At 36.9% G+C, this 23,318-nt stretch overlaps 1 protein-coding gene across 8 annotated transcripts in view; it reads right to left on the minus strand.

Annotated features, from left to right (window-relative positions):
- Positions 1–23,318, minus strand: part of GALC (galactosylceramidase) — a 63,671-nt gene that overhangs the window by 13,851 nt on the left and 26,502 nt on the right. For 7 of the 8 annotated variants that reach the window (XM_070065475.1, XM_002719689.5, XM_070065477.1 and 4 more), the window contains 6 exons: positions 18,366–18,521; positions 15,205–15,329; positions 13,168–13,295; positions 3,834–3,923; positions 3,061–3,147; positions 786–936 (listed from right to left, as the gene is read on the minus strand). In XM_070065475.1, the coding sequence (XP_069921576.1) occupies positions 786–936; positions 3,061–3,147; positions 3,834–3,923; positions 13,168–13,295; positions 15,205–15,329; positions 18,366–18,521 (737 nt within the window). The remainder of the gene's footprint in view (positions 1–785; positions 937–3,060; positions 3,148–3,833; positions 3,924–13,167; positions 13,296–15,204; positions 15,330–18,365; positions 18,522–23,318) is intronic. The other variant, XM_070065476.1, reaches the window with a different exon arrangement.

Here is a 23,318-nt window from a genome sequence, read left to right on the forward strand (position 1 = left end):
GCTGCTCTTCTTCCAACCCAGCTCTCTACTATGGCCTGGAAAAGCAGGAGATGGCCCAAGTCCTTGGGCCCCTGCACCCACATGGGAAACCTAGAAGAAGCTCCTGAATCCTGGCTTCGTATCAGCCCAGCTCCAGCCATAGTGGCCATTTAGGGAGTGAACCAGCATATTGAAGACTTTCTCTCTCTCTCTCTGCCTCTGCCTCTCTGTAACTTTGCCTTTCAAATAAATAAATCTTTTTTTTTAAAAAAAAGGAATATAATACATCTTCTAATTTTTTCCAGTTTTCCCAAATTATCCATAATCCAAAGCTTTTCTAACAGTTTTAGGGCAGATCCCCCTGTAACACCAGGAGAGTTCTAGTATTCGTGTAAACTCCCCTGCGCAGCTAGAGGCTACATAATGAGCTGTGTTATCTGAGGAGAGCAGAAGTTCCCATAAGTACCTGCTTCACCAGCACCATGGAAAGCCAGAAACAAATGAGCTTTAACCTCCAAACAAAAGGAAGATGCCAAGAATGGCTACCAGGAAATAGCAAAGTCACAAATCTTAAGTTTTACCAAGTTAGAATTAGAACTTTCATTCTGACAATGATCTCTACATTTTTCCTGGCACTAAAAATACAGGTTCTTTAAGTTGAGATTTACCTATACCTAGAGATCTGAGAGCTAAACGAATGTGCTTTTTGACAACCACTCCATCACACATTTAATTTGACAGGTAGAAATCAACCTACGACTGCTAAAAATAGAGATCAAGTTATGTTTTAAGTGAAAAATACTTACCATCATCGAAATCATCCGTGTAGGTGCATGGGAAGGGCTGGGATTTTGGAGGCAGTGGGTAGCTGCCTTTGCGACCTGTGGTGAGAGTGGTGAGTGTGAACAGCTCATCCTCTTGAAGTTCCAGTGTGAATTTGCCATCACTGTCGCGGAGCTGAAAAAGACAGCACCACTACATTTAGGGCCAGGTGCTAGCACTCATTCGAACAAAATAGCTTTCAAAACACTAGGCTTAAGGAAAAGCTCAACTCATTTCTCTTAGAACTTCTTAAACACTTGCAAAAGGCACTGACCAATAATAAGGCCCTTAGAATCTTTTTGTCTTGAGTGAAGACTTTACAAAACTATATTTGGATTTCTAAAGAATTTCACTTCACAGAGGGAAAAAAAAAAAAACTAGATACCCAAAACTATTTCTATGAGCCTATTTTTCCCCCCTTACACCATTAGCTTTTTAAAACCTATGTATATCAATACATACAAATAAGAAACCTGCTTATTCCTGCTTTGGGATTTTAGTAAGGTACAAAAATCCATAAAACTTCACTGTTGACTTAGGTATTAAACACATAAAATGTTTTACAATTGAGAAAGAAAAATTCTGCTCATTATACATTCAATACATAGCCCAATGAACAAGTTAAGTTTATGTCAAATTTATGATTTAGCAACTTAATTTATGTAAATCACAATCTCTTCATCTACAACCTCACAGGACTGCTGTGAAGATTTAACCAGATACTGGTTATAAATCAGATATTGTTGAGCTCAGTGTGTAACCAACAGGAAACACTCCCTATCCTATGTCATAGTTGTTTTATGCTAAATGTAAACCTCTGAAAACACTGAAATACCTTTCAGAATTAAAGTAGGCATTAGATTTATGTCCATTACATAAAAAACTGAGATTTTATTTTCTTCTTTGAATTAAAGGTTTTTTTAATCATATCTTTGCTTTAATAACAAATTAATGTTTAGATCTATGAAATACCTAATACCGTATTCTGGCTCAGGAATAACCACAAATGATACTCTCCTTTCTAGTGGGAAAAGTTAATCTCATTATGTCATTGCTAACAACTTGTTATACAAAAAATAGAGACTTCTTTTTTTAGAACTTAATATATATAGTAGTAGCTGATTATAAGAACATTAATTATTATAAGAAAAATGGCAGATTTGTATCAATTAGGTGGAATAATGTGCTTGCTTAAGCCAATTCATTCTCAGAAACCTTTCCTGAGAAACCACCATGTGCTAAGCACTGTTGTAGACACGAGAACTATAAAACCAAAAAAGGCAGAGCCCAATCCTCAAGGTATCTAATGGAGAAGAAAAAGTGTTTAATTCGACAGGCACATAATCCTAGATGGTTATGCACTAAGAAGGTGGAGACAGCCTCAGAGGAAATGATGCCTAAGCTGAATCTTGAAAGAGAAAAAGGTACCAGGAGAAGCCATTCTAGGGGAGGACAGGGCATGTGCAAAGTCACAGAGTTAAGCAAGCAGGCCTGCCATGCTTTGAAAATGTAAGATGAGTCTGTGAGGAGAGGCCAGGTAGTAGGGCATGGGTCTAGGAAGGAAAGCAATCCACTGAGGCACCCTGAGCAAGGTACTGACAAAATCCAGTTCTGCATTTCAGACACACTGCTCTGGTACCAGTGTGGTGGGCAGCCAGGTGGAAGGCCGGGAAACAGGAGGAAGTTTCTGGAACCTAGGAGAGCAACAAAGAAAAACTGAGACAGGCAGTACGAGTGGGGATGAAGACTGAGGAATGAGTAAGAGAAATCCATGGATGACAGAAGCATCTTCTGTACCCCATCATCGATGTGATACAGAGGATGCGTGAGTAATACAGAGTCTGGAATGAGGCTTGAATCTGAGTGGGATAGCCAAATGATGGCAATACCATGCACCAAGATAAGCTAGTACTGAGAGAAAAACACCCCTAAAAACTTCTGTACTGCCTTCAAAAGAAGTTCTAGAAAAGAAAAACACACAGTTGGGGACAACTTTATTATGCTTCAGCTATAAATTACAATGTTAAAATTTTTGAGGCAGTTGTTGTGGCACAAGCAGGTAAAACCACCACTTGAGATTCCCACATCCCTTACTGGAGTGCCAGTTCAAGTCCCAGCTGCTCCACTTTCAACCTAGCTCCCTGTTAATGTGCCTGTGAAGCAGCAGATAATGGCTTAAGCACCTGAGTCCCTGCCACCCACATAGGAGACTTAGATGGAGTTTTACTGTTGCAATATGGGAACTTATTTTAAAACTACCCATAGTGAATCCAGTTGTTTGAAAAGATATCTCTCAGATGATTTTCCAAGTTTAGTATACCACACCTGTAGCTCTGGTATTTCACTCTGGGGAGAAAACACAAAAAAGCAACATTGAGTAATTCATAGGACCCTCTGAGGATTTCTAAAATCAGGATCAGTGAGAATACACTAATGGCAATATGCACTCCATTTCTACTTAGCAAAAGATCCACCTCAAATTTTAAATGGTAACATACTGTATTTCAAATAAACAGCAAAGAATCTTGGCAAATGTTAAAAAATATTTTAGTGTATTTGCGCTAAAACTCATTATTGTATCTGTTGAAAACATTTTTTAAAATTTTCCTGGCATTAAAAAATAATTCTTTCACCATTAGTAGCCAGAAAAGGCATTGTGTTTTCTCAATTCAAATATAATAACAGGTAGAAATAGCAAGAATCCGGTGCCTTTTGTTTTGTTTTTTGGTGTAGAGAACTGAAAAGATCAATGCTTGGAAGTTCCTTCACCACACAGTGGAGGGCTACCCATCAATAAAAACTTTCTTAGAAGCTCCAAGTGTTCCCCAAAGCCACAGAGAGCATTGCCTCCTACTGGCTTATGACCTGTTTGATTAAAACAATCAAGAAATGGAAGACAACAGGGCACTTGTCCATTCATATGCAAACTGCTAATATTTCATAACATAAGACTTCACTTAAGAATGGCTAACCTTCAATAGGATACATAAGTTCTCAAATCAAAGCACAATGAAAGTCAGATGTTTACTTACAAAAGATCCCTTAAGAAAAAAGGTAGCAAATTGTTTGGACACGTTGAAATAAGGAAGAATTGGTCGTATACATTCAGATTGTCTACGACTCTGAGGAGACAAAAAATTACCTAAGTTATCCAAATGATGTACATGCTGTTTTCATGGGGGTAAAAATTAAATAGTTAATGCCCTAAGATTAATAGAAATGAGGGTGGATGTGTGGCAAAAAGATTAAGTTACCACTTGGGACACCCACACCCCATACAGGAGTGCCTGGATTCCAGTCTTGGCTACTACTCCATTTCCAATCAAGTTTTCCCACTATGTACATCCTGGGAGACAGCAGAGTACTTGAGCCCCTGCCACTCACATGGGAGACCTGGAGTGAATTCCTAGTTTCTGGTTTCAGCCTGGTTCAGCCCCAGCTATTGCAGGCTTTTAGGGAATAAACCAGTGGTTGGGATACGTCCCTTTCATCTCTCTGTTTGTCTCTCTCCCTCAAAATAAATAAATAAGTAAATAAATTTTTGAATATTAATAGAAATGTAATATGTAATGTAACAAATACAGGATTATTTTGAATTTTAGAAGCCTTTTGTTAAATGTAACTTTTATTGAATGTGTTTTTGTATGTGCCTAGTCAACAATAGCATTTTAACTGACTCAAGCTTTGGATTCATACCTAAATTCCAGATAACATTTATGGTACACACAGGTTACTCTTTATTATAATTATTTTCCAAGTAAAATCCATCAAATAAAATGTAAAAGCATCATATCTAAATATGAGTATAACTTTCAAATACATACTCAATAAGGTTAGCTAAATATGTATAACAAATAGTTCTCATTCATAGTTACTACTATGAACTGGGATCAAAAGAAATATGAGACAAAATTCCTACTTTAGAGAGTTCAACAATCACAGAGCATTTATAATACAAGGTTCTGTACCAGGCTTTGTAGACAATAAAAAACATGTAATCATAATTAGACATTTTACTATTCCACTTCGAATCATTGATAGGCAGGGAGTCAGAAACAAAAGAGCTGGGGAGTTTCCAGCAGTCTCTGTGTCTTGTAGCCCTTCATTCTTAACTCTATCCCCTTGCAGGCCAAATTTGTCACACACACACCTTCCTATGATGCACCTGAGTCTCTTCCATCATGAAGAAGATGCCATGACGAGCCCACGTACATTAAGCTGCACCTGGAGATACCATGAAAACTTTCCCGAGAATCCTGCCCAAACTCCATCCCATTTGCATATTTGATTAAGATATCATCTCCTACCCAATAAAGGGGGCAACTAAACTGGGGAGGGGAGCATTTCTCTCTGTATGGGCAGATCCTTCTCATGGCATGTCTCTCCTCTTGGGGCTGCCCACATTCATATACGAATTTCTACCTTCTCCATCTCTCTCCCTTTAAATAAATCCTGCTCCCATGCTTTCACTTTATCTATGTCTCTGCTTTAAATTCTTACCTCATGGGGAAGTGAGAACCTGGAATAAATACAGCTGGGAGCCTATGCCATAACAATAGTATAATAAGACAGAAAGTCAGCATGGACACGTAACTTGCTTTGACTGACATTTACAGATCACTCTGTCCAGTCTCAACAGAAAATACTCTCTTTCCAAGCACACAAGGTACACCATATTCTTATCAATAAAAGAAGTATTAATAAATTCAAAAGATTTAATCATACAACCCTGACAGACCATATAGAATTAAATAAAAAACAAATAACAGAAGAACCTCTGGAAATTTCCAAAAACTGAAAACAAAAGTTTTCATTTTTAATTTTTTTAAAAATTTTAAGCTTTTATTTAATAAATATAAATTTCATAGATACAGCTTTAGGAATATAGTGGTTCTTCCCCCCATACCCACCTCCCACCCCCACTACAAGTTTTTAAATAGTCCATGGGTCAAATGAAAAATAAAGATACTCAATGAAATAACAGGTAGAAATTCCATAGATTTCATGAAAAAAAGTAATCTATAAAGCCATGAAGCTTAAAAAAAAAACTCCTAAAGTAAAGGCAAAGAGATCTGCACATTGCCATATCATAGTAAAAATGCTGAAAATCAAAGAAAAGAAAAAAAATCTTGAAAGCAGCAAGAGAAAAAAATGACTTCATCTCTTACAAAGACATATTAATAATATTTAGAGTTGATTTATCACCCAAAACAAGGGAGGATAACATGTTTAAAGTGCTGACAGAGAAAGACTGTCAACCAAGAATCCTATATTCATCAAAACTACCTTTCAAAATATAAAGGCGAAATGAGGATATTCTCAAATAAACAAAAGTTGAATTTGTTGATAGCAGAAGCAGCTTTCACAAAATACTAAAAGAAGTACCCAAAGTTAAAAGCACATGACCCCAGACAGTAATTCATATCCACACAAAAATTACTAGCAATGTTAACCATGTAATCATAAAAGACAGCAAAAACGCATACTCCTATTTTTCACATAACTGATTTTAAAAGTACTTTAAGAGACAACATGTACATAATTGTGTTTCAGACTTACAAAAAACAAAGATACAATACTACCAATAACAGCACAAAAAAGCCAGGTAGAAGAAAAGCTGTATTTAAAGTAAAGAAATGACACAAGATGACAATTAAAATCCATAGAAAATGAAAAGAACAAAAAAATGGTAAATAAGATTAACAGAATAAACACTATAAATAGTTTTTTCTTCTCTCAGCTTTCTAAAAGAACATAAATTTATATACAGAGCAATAATTATAACAATGTTAGATTTATAAGATAGAGGTGTGATGTATATGACAATAATAGAACAAAAAGGGGGTAAGAGAATAGTGTAATATATGATACTGCTTCTATATCTCACTGGAATCCAGTTAGTTTAACTCTGAAGTGATTCTGATATTTCAGACATGTATGGTAAGCTTCAAAACCACCAGTAAAGAAATAACTCACAAGAATATAGTGAAAAAAATAGTTAAAGGAATTAAAATGTTACATTTTACATTCACTTATGCAAAAAAGAACAGTAAAGTTGGAAGAAAAAAACATGACACATAAAGAAAAAAAGTCATAGATGTGAATCAAGCTATATCAATATTATATTAAGTGTGATTAGATTAAACCATTCACAAATTCAAACTAAATACAAGACCAATATCCAACTTTTTGCTATTGAAAGGTGACAAACTTTAGATTCAAAAATATAAAAATAAACTGAAAGTAAAGAGAGTCAAAACAAATATCCTACTAAAAGGAAAAACAAGAAAGTGGTAATGGCTCAAATAATGGCAGACTAAACAGACATAAAAATGAAAAAAAAGGGGCCAGGGCTGTGGCATAGCAGGTAAAGCCACCACTTGCAGTGCCAGCATCCCATATGGGCACCAGTTCAAGTCCCAGCTGCTCCACTTGTGATCCAACTCTCTGCTATGGCCTCGGAAAGCAGTAGAATATGGCCCAAGTCCTTGGGCCCCCATACCTGCATGTGAGACCTAGAAGAAGCTCCTGGCTCCTGACTTCAGATTGGCTCAGCTCTGGTCATTGCAGCCATTTGGGGAGTGAACTAGCAGATGGAAGACCTGTCCCTATCTGTCTCTGTCTCTGTCTCTGTCTCTCTCTCTCTCTCTCTATCTCTCTCTCCCTCTGCCTGTCTGTAACTCTGCCTTTCGAATAAATAAATAATGTTTAAACAAAAACATAAAAATTTCTTAAAAAAGCAAACTAAACCCAAAATAAACAGAAGAAAAGAAATACTAGAGTGAAAAATAGAAAAAAATAACAAAAACAAAAGTTTAAAACAATTGCTGTGGTTGTCTAACCAAGAAAAAAAGAGAGAAGACTCAGATTACTAAAAGTAGGAATGAAATAGGAACATTTTCTACCAACCTAATGTAAATAAAAAAGAGAATACTATGAACAATTATATGCAGATAAATTAGGAATGATAGATAAAAAAGATAAATTTGTAGGAAATTCCAAACTACCAATCTACTGAAGAAGTAATATGAAATATGAATAGACCTATAATGAATAGACCTTAAAGAAGTAAACCAAAACTTTCCTGAAGGGAAACTCAGGATCACATAGCTTCACAGAGGAATTCTACAAAAGACTGAAAGAATTAATCCTCCACACATTCTTCAAAGAAAATTTCACAAATCATTCTGTAAGATCAATATTACCATGATAGCAAAACTAGGCAAAGAAATCACAAGAAAACCACAGATCAATATTTCTTATGGATATAGACACAAAAATCTCCAACAACAACAAAAAGTCCAGCAACAAACAAAAAGGATTTTATGTGAAAACAAAGTAGGATTCACTTTAGGAATGCAAGGTTGGTTCAGCCAACAAAAATCAGTCCATATCATATACCATATAAATAGGGAAAAAAGGCAAAAACCACACGATCATATCGATAGATTCAGAAAGTATTTGACAAAATCTAATACACTTCAGACAAAAACACTCAATAAACTAGGAATAGAAGGCAAATTCCTCAACTTTAAATTTTACCAACTACCAAAAACAAACAAAAAACACACAGTAACCACAAGTAACATTAAAATTAATGGTGAAACACTAAAAGTGCATCCGTAAGATCAGAAACAAAACAATGATTTGGATTACACTCTCACTATTTCTGTTTAATATTGTACTAGAGGTACTAGCAAGACAATTAGATAAGGAAAAGAAATGAAAGGCATCTAGATCGGAAAGGAAAAAGTAAAACCATCTCTATTTACAGATCATATAATCTTGTAAAAACTAGAAAATCCTCTAGGAATTTACTAAAAACTATTAACGATATTAAATAAGTAAAGCAGGTTTGTATAATAGTATTTCTACACTCTTGAATGAAAAATCCAAAAATGAAATTAAGAAAAAAATTCATTTACATTAACATCAAAAATCACCTATCGGGGCTGGTGCCATGGTGCAGTAGGTTAATTCTCTGCCTACGGCGTTGGTATCCCATACGGGCGCTGGTTCTAGTCCCGGCTGCTCCACTTCCAGTCCAGCTCTCTGCTAGGTCTGGGAAAGCAGAGAAGATGACCCAAGTTCTTGGGCCCCTGCACCCATATGGGAGACCAGGAAGAAGCGCCTGGCTCCTGGCTTTGGATTGGTGCAGCTCGGCCATTGTGACCATTTAGGGAGTGAACCAATGGAAGGAAGACCTTTCTCTCTTTCCCTAACTGTAACTCTAACGCTCAAATAAAATAAATAAAATCTAAAAAAAACTATAAATAATAACTTTAACAAAAAGAAGTATAATATTAGTACATTGAAAACCATAAGACATCATCGGAAAAAAATAAGATACAATGAATGGTAAGCTATCCAATATTAATGGACTGGAAAATTTAATATTTTATAATGGCAATACTCCTCAAATTAATCTACAGATTAAGCATAATCCCTAGTAGGCCCCTTTGCAGAGAGTGACAAGCTGATTCTAAAATTCAAATGGAAACATAAAAGACCCACAACAAGTAATCAAACAACCTTGAAAAAGAACAAAGTAGGAGGACTCACACTTTCTAACTTCAAAATTTACCACAGAGCTACAGTAATTATGACAGCATAATGCTCATATAAGGATCAACATATTAGGCCAATGGAATAGCAGTGAGATAACAGAAATAAACCCTCAAAGTTATTGCCAATTGTCAAAACAGTTCAATTTGAAAAAATAGCCTTTTCAACAAATGATGCATGGACAACTGGATACCCACGTACAAATGAATGAAGGTGGACACATACATAACCTCACATTAAGAAATAAAATTGAACAAAGACCCAAATGTAAGATGTAAAACTATAAAACTCCTAGAAAACATAGGTGTAAATCTCCATGACTTTTGATGAGGCAATGGTTTCTTATACAAAAACGGGTCTTCAGAAAATTCATGGGAAATCTGTATTATGACAAAAAACCTGGGCCGGCGCTGTGACTCACTTGGTTAATCCTCCGCCTGCGGCGCCAGCATCTCATCTGGGCACCGGGTTCTAGTCCCGATTGCTCCTCTTCCAGTCCAGCTCTCTGCTGTGGCCCCGGAGGGCAGCGGAGGATGGACTAAGTGTTTGGGCGCCTGCACTCGCGTGAGAGACCAGGAAGAAGCACGTGGCTCCTGGTTTCGGATCAGCGCACAGCATCGGCCGCGGCAGGCATTTGGGGAGCGAACCAACGGAAGTAAGACCTTTCTCTCTGTTTCTCTCTCACTGTCTGTAACTCTACCTGTCAAATAAATAAAATAAAATAAAATAAAATAAAATAAAATAAAATAAAAACTTGGAGCTGGTGTTGTGGTACAGCCAGTTGAACTAATGCATACATTGCCAGCATCTCATATGAGTGCTGGTTCAAGTCCTGGCTGCTCCACTTCCAACCTAGCTCTCCGCTAATGTGCCTGGGAAGGCAGCAGAAGATGGCTCAAGCACTTGTGTCCTTGCCACCCTCCCAGATGTAGTTCCAGGCTCCTGGCTTCAGCCTGACCAAGCCCCAGATCTTCCAGCTATTTGGGGAACCAGCAGGTGGAAGATCTCTATCCTTCTGTAAATCTTCCTTTCAAATAAATTAATTATTTAAAAAATTTACACATGGATACAAAATTTTGTCCCAAAATTCATTTATTTTTTAATTCCTTTTTCCATGAACTTTTTGGAGTATATTCTCCAATTATATATATTTTAATGGCCTGCTTCTCTCATACAAACATCTCAGTATTACTGAAACCCTTTTTTTTATACTCCTGTTCTATATGCTCCACCAACTCTGTCTACTTCATTTCTGTTAGAATATCATTGGCTTCTTTATGATCTCTACAGTCTGGCACTTTTAAGACGTGTTTCTTTTCCACTTGATTCCTTTGATATTTCCATTTGGTTCCCTTTAATCCTTAATATGTCCCTTTTCAAGTCACTACCTCCTCCATTACCTATCCATCCCTGCCAGACCTCTTCCTTACCACACCAGCCCCTTCAGTCACTTGAACTTCAGGCCTTCTGCTCTCAATAAACTCAAAGATGCCCAAAAGTAACCATCTGAGGCTGGTAAAGGAAAAAAGCCTCTATCTCCTTTAGATTACATGGCAGGGCAAGAGAAAGTCTTAAAGGACTCTTCCACAAATATTAGTAAACAGGTAACTTTAATTTGAGAGCTAATAACTTTATATAAACTAGTCAGTCATACTGCTATAATGTACTGACTCAAGGCCACAATTTTAAGTTATAACATCTTAGCATGTCTCAGTATGTTTATATATGTATGTGTGAAGGGAAAAAAAGGTGTTCAATTTTATACCATGTGTTTTTCTAAGTACTAAAGAAGTGAGTTCTATGGAAGACAGTTTGGAGATACCTCAGAAACCTGAATATAGTCCTACCATACAACCCAGACATCCCACTTCTTGGAATTTACCCAAAGGAAATGAAATTGGCAAATAAAAGAGCTATTTGCACCTCCATGTTTATTGCAGCTCAATGCACAATAGCAAAGACATGGAATCAACCTAAGTTCCCATCAATGGAAGACTGGGTAAAGGAATTATGGGATATGTACTCTATGGAATACTACACAGTGGTAAAAGAAAAAATAAAATCCGGTCATTTGCAACAAAATGGATGAATCTGGAAAACATCATACTTAGTGAAATAAGCCAGTCCCAAAGGGACAAATACCATATGTTCTCCCTGGTCTGTGACAACTAACTGAGTACCTAACAGAAAACCTGTAGAAGAGAAATTGACACTGTGAGACGCAAAGACTTCATCAGCCCTTGTCCTGTTGAGGAACAGCTTATTATTTTTCTTTCTTTATTTTTTTACTATTTTCTTTTTCTTTTTTTATTTATTTGACAGAGTTAGACAGTGAGAGAGACAGAAAGGTCTTCCTTCCATTGGTTCACCCACCAAAAGGCCGCTACGGCCAGAACTACGCTGATCTGAAGCCGGAGCCATGTGCTTCCTCCCTGGTCTCCCATGTGGGTGCAGGGGCCCAAGCACTTGGGCCATCCTCCACTGCCTTCCCAGGTCACAGCAGAGAGCTGGACTGGAAGAGGAGCAACCTGGGACTAGAACCCAGCACCCATTTGGGATGCTGGTACCACAAGAGGAGGATTAACCAAGTGAGCCACGGCACCAGCCCCACTATTTTCTTTTTTACTTAATACCATTGGTTGAACTCTTAACACAGAATTATTCACAGGTGTTTAAATCCTATTGAAAATTATTCCCAGTAAAAAATAAGAGTGGGAATAAAAGAGGGAGAACTCTTAACACAAAATTATTCATAGGTGTTTAAATCCTATTGAAAATTGAACCCAGTAAAAAATAAGAGTGGGAATAAAAGAGGGAGAAAATGTACAGTTCAGCACACATTCCCACGGACTTACCCCTAAGGGTAAAGCTAAAAATTTGCCATGGGACTCCAAATCCCATTAAGCTGGGTGGTACTAGTTAAAGTGATCATTTTAAGTGTGTAACTGATCATATATATAGGAATAATTGTCAAAGGGATCACATAAATAAGACCAAGTGTCTGCTAACAACAGTAGATAGAATTAAAAAGGAGAGAATGATCCGACATGGGAAGCGGGCCATACAGCAGACTCAGAATGACAAATAGCCTAAACAGCACTCAGGTGAAAAATCAGCCCTTAACGCATTTGGATCTGGCTAAAAAGCCCATAAGAGTATTTCAGGCATGGAAAGTCAAGACACTGTGGCAAAAAATGACCTACATGAAAGATCTCTGTGAGTGAGATCCCAGCGGAAAGAAGGGACTGTCAAAGAAGGAGGTAGCTTTCTCTGAAGAGAGGAGAGAACTTCCACTTTCATTATGGCCTTGTCTAAATAATGTCAGAGTTTGTGGACTCAAGAGGCTTCCACAACCTTGGCAGCTCATGACAAGAGTCTCGGGTGATCACTGATGTCATGAATAAGAGTGTCAATTGTTAAATCAACAACAGGAGTCACTGTGCTCTTGCTCCCCATGTAGGACCTCTGTCCTTAACATGTTATACTATGAGAATTAACAGCACAACTAGTTTTCAAACAGTACTTTATACTTTGTGTGTCTATGTGGGTGCAAACTGTTGAAATCTTTACTTAGTACAGAATTGATCTTCTGTATATAAAGATAGTTAAAAATGAATTTCAATGAAGAATGGGATGGGAGAGGGAGTAGGAGGTGGGATGGTTTGGGGGTGGGAGGGGGTGTATGGGGAGAAGAACCACTATATTACTAAAGCTGTACCTATAAAATTTATATTTATTAAATAAAAGTTTTCTATATAAAAAAACAAAGTGAGTTAATCCAATACAAGGACAAAAACTTACCATAGTTTCAACGATGATAGTGAGGTTACCTAAGCCATCAGTCAGAGCTACATAACTTCCTCCTTTCTCTAAATGGCCAACTGTCTTCAAATAATACCAACCTGGTTGAGTAAACTGAGTAGTATGGGCTAAACAAAAGCACAGAAGATTCAAATAAGATAAAAAATTTTGATAATAGGATTTCTTTAAAAATTTTTGAGTCTGATTAAACCTAACAAACTATTTTCTATTTAGGAAGAAAATATATGTCAACCTCATGTTTCAATTTTTAAATAATTAATCCACTTAAATGGTAGTTACAGGAAGACTCTTTGAATGATTGATAAAAGTAAATGAACCTGTCAGTTCAAGAATATTAATTGGTCTTTTTCCCAAAGACAAAATAAAGGTATTCTCTCCCAACTTTTGTTCATCACTATTCAACACATCCTAATATAACAGCAAAAAAGAAGCTAAAAAGTTAATAATGCATTTCAAAAACTAAGTTGTATAGTTTCAAGCAAATTATTTCTACAACATACACAAGAATACTTCCAAAAGTTCATGGAAAAATGGAATCAAAAGATCTACATTTTCTATGAACTTTTGGAAGTACCTGTGTATATTTATTCATAATCTGTAAAATTGATCCTGAAAATGTACTAATATCCCATGTCCATTCACACCCCCAAAAATCAGAAAATAGAAGGACACATTAGTTTATCTAGATAATGTGGGGCCAACAACTTTAAAATTTAAGGGTTAACCAACCAAGACATATTATAAGTTCAATTGAATTTTCCATACTTTTGAATAAGAATTTAAGGAGCTTAGAATAATGTCACGATTATATGACTAATATCATGATTACAAATCTCTCTGAGACACATAAACTAAAAAAGAAAATCATCAAAATGTGTTTAAAATTAAGTCTACTTTGAATTCATAATTTTCCTGAAAGCAACTTACCTTTGAAGAAACTGATTTTTTAAAGATTATAATCATGATTTTAAAGCAAAATGGTCATAAATGCTTAAACTTTTAACCAAAAAAATTATGGAAAAAATTTCCATACTATTCTACTGATTTTTATTTCATTGAAATTATAATATTAGGATGGTTATGACCCTTCAGAAGAAACTTATACCACACCATACATTGTCTACGTGAACCTAAACCTCCCTTGTGACTAATGAATAATACAGTAGAAAAAGTTTTGTCTCAATTGAAATAAATGGATCAATAGCCCTGTTCATTTGCTTTAAGCTATGTAAATGATGTCTTGTCTGGTGGGGATTTAATTGATTTCCTCACTATTTTGAGAAACGCAGCTTGTCCCTGTTTGCAATTCATCTCATATTCCTTTACTCCACAAAAATTTGTGCTGTGTTGACTTTTCCTTTGAACTTGTTCTAACATCTGCCTGACTCCTTCATATCACATGAGTAACACTCTTCAGTGTGTGCTCATTTTTGTATACATGAGAGTTATAATTTTATCTTTTTCTTAAAATTACCTTTTAACAACACAAACCAGAATATTAATGGAACAATCTAAAGCCATGATAGTTCACCTGACTTTGATATTTACTTATTAATTTAATGATTCAATGGCTTATGTTAATTGCCTGATTTATCACCTAACTTTGATTTTATTAGCACACTATTCAAACCAAAAAGCTATATTAACATACAATTTTTAAAATGTCTCCAAAACTAACTTTAAAACTTTTAGATAGTCTAAATTAGAATGAATCTTTACAAATGTATCATTTTATTAACTAATATAATTTGTTTTCATACACTTTGGTATTGTTTCTTGCTCTCTCCATCTCAACACCTTTACCTATGTCTCGCTTCCTATCACACCTTTGGCTAAGAGTCTGGTCTTAAAATAATCAAGAATATAATACAAAAAGCAATATAGTTACCCAAAACAGTCTGTGTGCGCACAAACACACTCACACACACACACATAATTTGTATGACCTCCTCTGTTTTCTGCTTTTTCACTTAGAGAGAAATTGAGAGAGAGTGAGAGATGAAATCTAAACCATACCTGATACCCAAATAGGAGACTCCACTATATAATGCCCACTCCATGGTTCCTGGGCAGTCATCAATCCGCATCGCTCATATGGCAAATTGTCATAGTAACTAGCCACCAAATTCCAAGCAATTGTTCTAAAAGATTTGTTGGTAAAAGAAAAACACCAAAACAATTTGGAATAAAGATATAAATGTCTACAAAATCTGCAATAAAAAGAACTTACCACAGTTACATGAGTTTATATAGATGACTATAATAAAATGACCACTCGAAACAAGAAAATATGTTACCTAAGTTCACCCTATTTTGAAAAATCCACTGTTGTATATATCTAAATATTTTACAGGTGAACCACATAACTTTTTAATGTATATGGGATGTACACATTTTTTTACTGAACAATACATCCAAAAGATGAACCATGCCCTACAAGTACCAAATAGATCGCAAATTTGAATCAAATATAAATGAAGCCTTCATCCATACCTGCTTTCCTTTTGGCAGACAACCTTCTTAATGCCCCAGATTCATGACATAATTTTTATCAACATGATTCTGACCTGTTGCAAAGTTTTACAAATGAAAACCCTTAAGAGTCAGACTGACTGGGTTAAAATCATGGTTCCACCACTTAACCTCCCTGGACCTCAGTTTGCTCATCTATAAAATGAGGATAACGATTGTACCTAGCTCATATGATTATTGTGAGGACTAAACGTCCTAATACACATGAAGACTACAGAACAGAGTCTGGGCTGTTATTCTGCTTCATCAACAAATACTAACTTCATCAGTTCATGGGTCCTTCTGACCTATTCTTGCAGACGATCAGGCCCTAACAATTCATAGTAGGTACAAAAGCCTAAGATTCTGATTTGGTGGTTCTCAGAAAACCCAAGAGAAAAAGGGAAATTTTCTACTTAATACTGCTCAGTTACTAACAGCTAAAAAAAAAAAAAAAAAAAAAAAAAAACAGAATTTACCCTAGCAATCTTAGTAAAAGTCCCAACTTTCAAAACGAACCTTACTCTCCAGTGAACATTTTGAGAGTTCTTATGATCTTGCTCATGGTTTTGAAGATGCCTGGCATCCTCTCTGCTAGTGATAGAAGTATAAATTGAGACAAACTTTCCAGATAGCATTTAAAAAAACAAGTACAATGCACTTCAAAAATCTATATACCTCTGATCCAGGTATCTCATTCCCAATACTACATTCCAAGGAAATAGTTATAGCTGCATAGAAAGATACTCATATACAGTTGATTATTTCAGTTTATGCAAAGTTACTAATTAAAATAATTAAAATAGTAATACCCTCCATTTCTAGGAAAACAGAAAAAGCCAATGAGATATAACACATTTTCTACAACAGTATTTCCTAAACTTGTATGGCATCAGAATCACCCGTGGCACTGACTAGACCATCCCAGAAGCCTTTCCTACAGATTCTGATTTAGGAAGCCTGGGTCCCTGCCAAGGAATCAATGTAACAAGTGTCTCACATACTTTTAAGAGAAGGCAAGTGTGGGCCGGCGCTGCGGCTCACTAGGCTAATCCTCCGCCTAGCGGTGCCGGCACACCGGGTTCTAGTCCCGGTCGGAGCGCCAGATTCTGTCCCAGTTGCCCCTCTTCCAGGCCAGCTCTCTGCTGTGGCCAGGGAGTGCAGTGGAGGATGGCCCAGGTGCTTGGGCCCTACACCCCATGGGAGACCAGGAAAAGCACCTGGCTCCTGGCTCCTGCCATCGGATCAGCGCGGTGCGCCGGCCGCAGCGCGCCGGCCGCGGCGGCCATTGGAGGGTGAACCAACGGCAAAAGGAAGACCTTTCTCTCTGTCTCTCTCTCTCACTGTCCACTCTGCCTGTCAAAAAATAAAAATAAAAAATAAAAAAAATAAAAAAAAAGAGAAGGCAAGTGTGGAAAATCCTGCTTTACTGCTTTACATAACAGAATACACATAGGCATTAAAAATGATGAAGTAGAAACACACATATGAGAAAAAGTTCATAATGCCATGGATAATGAAAAGCAACTTACTAAACAGTTTATACTACAGTATGGTCTCTATTTTGTGTTGAAAATACATAACATAAACATAAATAGGACATAAACCAAAATTTGCATAGACAGTCATTTCTGGATGATAAAATTTGAGTGATTGTTTTTCATCCTTTGTAGTTAATCTTTAGTTATTAAATTCTCTGCCATGAACACAAATTACTCTCAAAATCAAACTTTCCACCATAACCATCTTTTCTTTCAAGAGAAGAAGAAAAAGTTCAGATGTAACATATGTGCAACTAGCACTGAAATCACAAAGGTACATAGATAAATTGTTTTGAGTTTGTTCAATTTATCAATGTTTTAGAAAGCTAATTTAAATATAATCACACAGTATTTTCAGAGCATTTAAGAAAAAAGCTTTCTTTAGAAATAAAGAGTAGCATTCTCCCTTAAGAATTTATGTTTTCTAACCATCACACAAGGTAAGAGATCCCTTGAAGAACCAACTAGGCTGACTGGGAAGTGGATGTCCACAAAATTACTGGCCCAATCTTTTGAAAAATGTTAGAAAAAATGAGGATGAAGGAAACTATCCCAGATTAAAAGAGACTAGAAGGGAATAATTTCTAAATAAAATGCATAGTGTTTAATTACATCTTTCTTTCTAAAGAAATGAATAAATGAATGAGCTTCCCATCTAGCTCCCTGCTAATGTGCCTGACAGCTCAAGTGCTTGAGCCCCTGCCACCACATGGGAGACCCAATTAGAGTGCTGGGCTTTTGTTTCAAAATGGCCCAGCCTCAGCTGCTGCAGCCATATGAGGAGTGAGCCACAGAATGGAAGATCTCTTCCTTTCTCTGTCACTCAAATTTTTAAATAACTAAATTTTTTTAATAAATAAATAACAAAAATCATAAATCACATTAGGAAAATATGAATGTATACTGGATATGAGAAATATTTTCAAATGCTCTTCTGTATGAAAATGACACTGTGATCACGTAGAAAACCACACTTAGTTTTAAGTATAGACTAAACTAATAAGGCAAAATGTTTACAATCATTGAATGTAGGTTGTAAAAATAAGGAAGTCTATTACACTTTTACTTCTTGTGATTTTTTCACACTTTCATAATAAAACAACTCAAAGATTTTTAGTGACTTACGAAGTCATATATCCATTGACGTAATTCTGATTCAATATGCGGGCCCAGCAGCCTGCACCAACATCATCATTTGGAGTGCTAAAATCTTCAGAAGACCAAAGCTTCTTCCCAGTCAATTTTGCTTCCTTTACTGAGTGGGTTCCAGGATAATGAGCCCTAAAAAAGAAAGAGTAGGAGTTATGCTTGATCGATCAATAAATGCATGTGGATGGAAGGGTTTGTCCACAGTTCTTGGCTAATTACTTTCACAACCGTAGCTACTGCCTAAGTGACAAAAATGAAGCTGGGGTACTGTAAACCTCTCAAAAAAGTCTCAGATAGTCTCTCTTTCTCTCTCTTCCTTTTTATCCCTAAAGCAGACCATAGGAACTAGAATTTCTCTTCCCCAAGACTGGTTATAGAAACTAAGACTATATCCTAATCTTTCCTCTGATCTTTCTGTCTTGGAACTGGCCATCCATTTTGTCTGAATGGATCATAAAACCCCCATTCAGAAGGGATCCTGCTCCATGCCTCCAAGGAAGGACTGCTGCATCAGAGACCAAGAAAAACAGTGAACAGACAGGTCTCGCTGGGTTTCCCTACTCCATATATTAGCAGTAGCTCACACTTTTTGTGCAGTCATATTTTAACAAGGCTGTCCATGCTTTGATCATGCCTATGCAATAAAGTCTCCATGAAAACCCAACAGGATAGGATTCAGAGAGCTTCTGTACAGCTGACCATATGAAGGCTTACAGGAAGATGAACAAAGATTCCCTCATGTTCCAGGAGCATAATGTACCCCAACTCCACAGGGACAGAAGCTCCTGTGCTTGAGATCCTTCCAGACCTCATCCACTCTATGCATCTCCTCACCTGGTGGCTTATTTGTATCCTTTAAAACAACCCTTCATAATAAGCCAATGAATGCAACTCCTATAGTATTTCCCTGAGTTCTATGAGCTACTCTAGCAAGTTAATCAAACCTGAGGAGGGGGTCGTGGAAACCTCAATTTGTAGCTGGTTGGTCGTAAGTTCTGGAGGCCCAGACTTGCAGCTGGGTCTGGTGTGGTGGCAGTGTCACAGACTGCGCTCTCAATGTGTGTTATCTGGAGCTATCTCCAGGAAGACAGGGTCAGGAATGAAATGGACTAGTGGAAACCCAGCCAGTGTCTGCTGCTGCTGCTGCAGAATTAATGACTTGCTTGCTGGTGGGGAGACATCCCCACACCTTTTGAAGTCAGACAGAAAAGGGTTTGTGTTTCCCACACAGGAGTAAATGACAAAAGACCAGAATGTGGCACCTGTGTATATTTGTTGAGTGAATAAAAATACAAGTCTTCTCCAAGGTTTTCTATTTTGAAACCTTTGGGGTACTTCCAAGTAGATGGCAGACTGAATGTCAGCATCTGTTTCCCACCCTTCTGTCTCTGATTGTCCTCAAAACGACAGCAAAGAAAGCAAAAGGGGGTAACCCCAAAACAGTGCATAGAATAGGAAGGAAGATCCTCAAAGGATGAGAAGTTTCAATATTTCAGAAAATCATAAAATGGATGGAAGCATGTTGATAGATTGAGGTAGCTGAGGAAGTCACAGCCTAGGATACTCCATGATGAGAATAAGACGGAAGCAAGATTCAGACTCCCTGGGAGAAGGCAGAGAGCTTGGGATAGATGTAGGAAGAAGGAGGTCAAAGACTAATGAGTCTACAGTATAAAGTCACACCACTCCCTAATCCTGCCTCCAGTGGACAAAGAAACAATGCTTGGCATTTATTCCCAGGCAAACCAAAAGGGCAAGAACAGATATGGTTCTTTTTTGAATAAAAAGAATACCTTGGGAAAACCAGAAATCACTATCTCAAAGCAACAAGGAACTTCAACCGGAGTGATTTTGTCCCTAGAGATGATATGTGGCAATATCTGGGCACATTCTCTTATTTTTTTAAGATTTTTTATATATATTTTTTTTATTTGGAAGTCAGAGTTACAGAGAGGCAGAAGCAGAAGCAGAGAGAGAGAAAAAGAGAGACAGAGAGACCATCTGCTGGTTCATTCCTCCATTTGCCCCAACAGCCGGAGCTGTGCCAATTGGGAGCCAGGAGCTTCTTCCAGGTCTCCCAAGCAGATGCAAGGGCCCAAGAACTTCGGCCAGCCTCTACTGCTTTCCCAGGCCATACCAGAGAGCTAAATAGGAAGTGGAGCAGCCAGGACTCGAACCAGCACCCATATGGGATGCTGGCACTGTAAGCAGCAGCTTTACCCACTATGCCCCAGTGCCGGCCCCAATATCTGGATACTTTCAACTGTCCCTCTGACTAGAGGCCAGAAATTCTGCTAAACTCCTGCAATACTTAAGATAGGCTCTGACAACAAGGAATTCTCCTTTGAAAAAATAATGCATGGGGCAGGTGTTTAGCAGTTAAGATGCCCTTATCCCGTATTGGAGTACCTGGGTTCTATTCCTAGCTTCAGCTCCTGACTCCAAATTCCCAGCAATGCAGACACTGGGAAGCAGCAATGATGGCTCAAATAATTGGATTCCTTCCTCTCACACAGATAACCTGGATTACATTCTTGTCTCCTGGCTCTTGCCCGCGCCCAGTTACAGACATCTGGGGAGGGAATCAGCAAATGGGAACCCTTTTTCTCCACCTGTGTCTCTGCTTCTCAAATAAATAAAGTTTTATAAGATAATAATGATGATAATGACAGAGGAAAAGTTGAAAAATTGTCCCAGAAAATGAGTCCCTCTCTCATTCTAGTATGTGAAGGAAGTCAATTAGTTGAAGAATAAATGCATATTTATTATTACAGGAGTAAAATCTATCATGATTGTGGAAGCTACTAACGATATAACTAAAAACAAATAATATATTTTAAATGGAAAACAGACTGAGAGTTAATACAATAATAAGAGCATATTAGCTTTTAGGAATAAGACTATACTTTTTAGATCAACGATTACTTACAAGACATGTAATAGTAACACAAGCTGAATAATAAAGTTAAGATTATGTCAAAATTCTGATCCTTATAGTTTTGTGTAATAATGCTCAGAACATCAAATGAATGATTGTGAAGACTTGTTTTGGATTTTAGTTATTTAATCCCAATTTATTTTATGAATCATTTCTTACAAATATATTGCTTTCCTGGATATAAAATATCTAAAAATTATAATCAATAAGATAGGTATTATACACTCAACTCTGTACCTTGATAGAGAATACATCCCAAGTCAAAAAAAGCTCTTGGGAAATTAAAAAAAAAATTAAATACATTCATCACTAAATGATCATGATGCAATAAAAGTAGAAATTAATGATAATCAAGCAGATCCCATGAAATAAAGCTAAAGCAGTTCTCAGAGGAAAATTCATTGCATTAAACTAACTGCAGCAATAAAAATATATATTCAATCTCTTCATGAAGCTATAGTCAAACCTACACTTTGGTTTAGTATTTTTCCTTAATTAAATATACCCAAGATCAACATAACTTTGTTTTCCCTCATAACTATACAAATATGTTACTTCTCTTGCCAAAAAAAAAAAAAGTCGAATATAACCTTGTCTCCAATTTCCAATAGGAAATAGAGTGGATGAGCAGATCACATTAAATGAAAGAATGAAATCATAAAATCCAGACTATGAGAGATTTTTAAAAGACACATAGCTCCGTTTCTTTAACAAATAAAAGGAAAAAAAGAGAGCAAGAACCTACAGATGAGTCTTAAATATTAACCAACTACAATATATGAATTTTAAATTAATCCACATAAAGTATAAAATAATGGATAGTTGATACTATCAAGATATCAAGAATTATTACCTTTTTAAGAATAATAATAGTGTTGCTTATGATAAAAAGAAAAAGAACACTATTCTTTAGAGGTATGAGGTAAAAATTTTATGGAAGAAATCATATAATGTCTATGGCTTGCTTCAAAATAATGTGGGAAGGGGCCAGCGCCCTGACACAGTAGGTTAATCCTCCGCCTGCAGCACCAGCATCCCATGTGAGTGCCAATTCTAGTCCCGGCTGCCCTTCTTCCAGTCCAGCTCTCTACTATGGCCTGGAAAAGCAGTAGAAGGTGGCCCAAGTCCTTGGGTCCCTGCATCCAAGTAGGAGACCAGGAAGAAGCACCTGGCTCCTGGCTTCAGATCGGCGCAGCTCCGACTGTTGCAGCCATTTGGGGAGTGAACCAACGGAGGGAAGACCTTTCTCTCTGTATTTCCCTCTCACTGTCTGTAACTCTAACTCTCAAATAAAATAATAAAATCTTAAAAAAGATGATAATGTGGGGAGGAAACAAAGAGGACTGTATAGGCATGTGGATAGAGAATTGGCCATAGGATCACAGTTCTTGAAGACGGGTGATACAAATATCTTCACTGCATTAGTCTGCCTATTTTTGTATACTTCAAAATTTACTAAACAAATAAATAAAGTCCATGGAGAGATCAAGTAAAGTGTTCACACTAGATAAAAAACAAATTCTGGGGCTGGAGTTGTGGTGAGTACAGCTGCCACCTGTGATGCCAGCAACCTTTATGAGTACTGGTTCAAGTCTTGGCTGCTCAGTGTCTGATCCAGTTCCCCAGTGATGTGCAAAGGAAAGCAAGGGAAGAATAGCATAAGTACTTGGGCTCCTTCAACCCAAGTGGAAGACCCAGATGATGTTCCAGGTGCCTGGCTTCAGCCTCTCCCAGCACTGGCTATTTTTGCCATTTGGGGGTAAACCAGTGATGGAAGATAACTGTCTCTGTAACTCTAACTTTCAAGTAGATAATGCCTTTCAAGTAAATAAATATATAATTTTAAAAAATAAATTTCACACATATATGTAATATATATTTCAAATGTTTATACACACTTTCATGATATAAAATGCAAATTAACCAAGAAAAAGCACTGCTGGAATGCAATGAGGTCAGGACCAAATGGTTTGAAAGAAGAATAAGGAATA

This window comes from Oryctolagus cuniculus, chromosome 20, assembly GCF_964237555.1.
Source record: "Oryctolagus cuniculus chromosome 20, mOryCun1.1, whole genome shotgun sequence".
NCBI classification, from domain to species: domain Eukaryota; kingdom Metazoa; phylum Chordata; class Mammalia; order Lagomorpha; family Leporidae; genus Oryctolagus; species Oryctolagus cuniculus.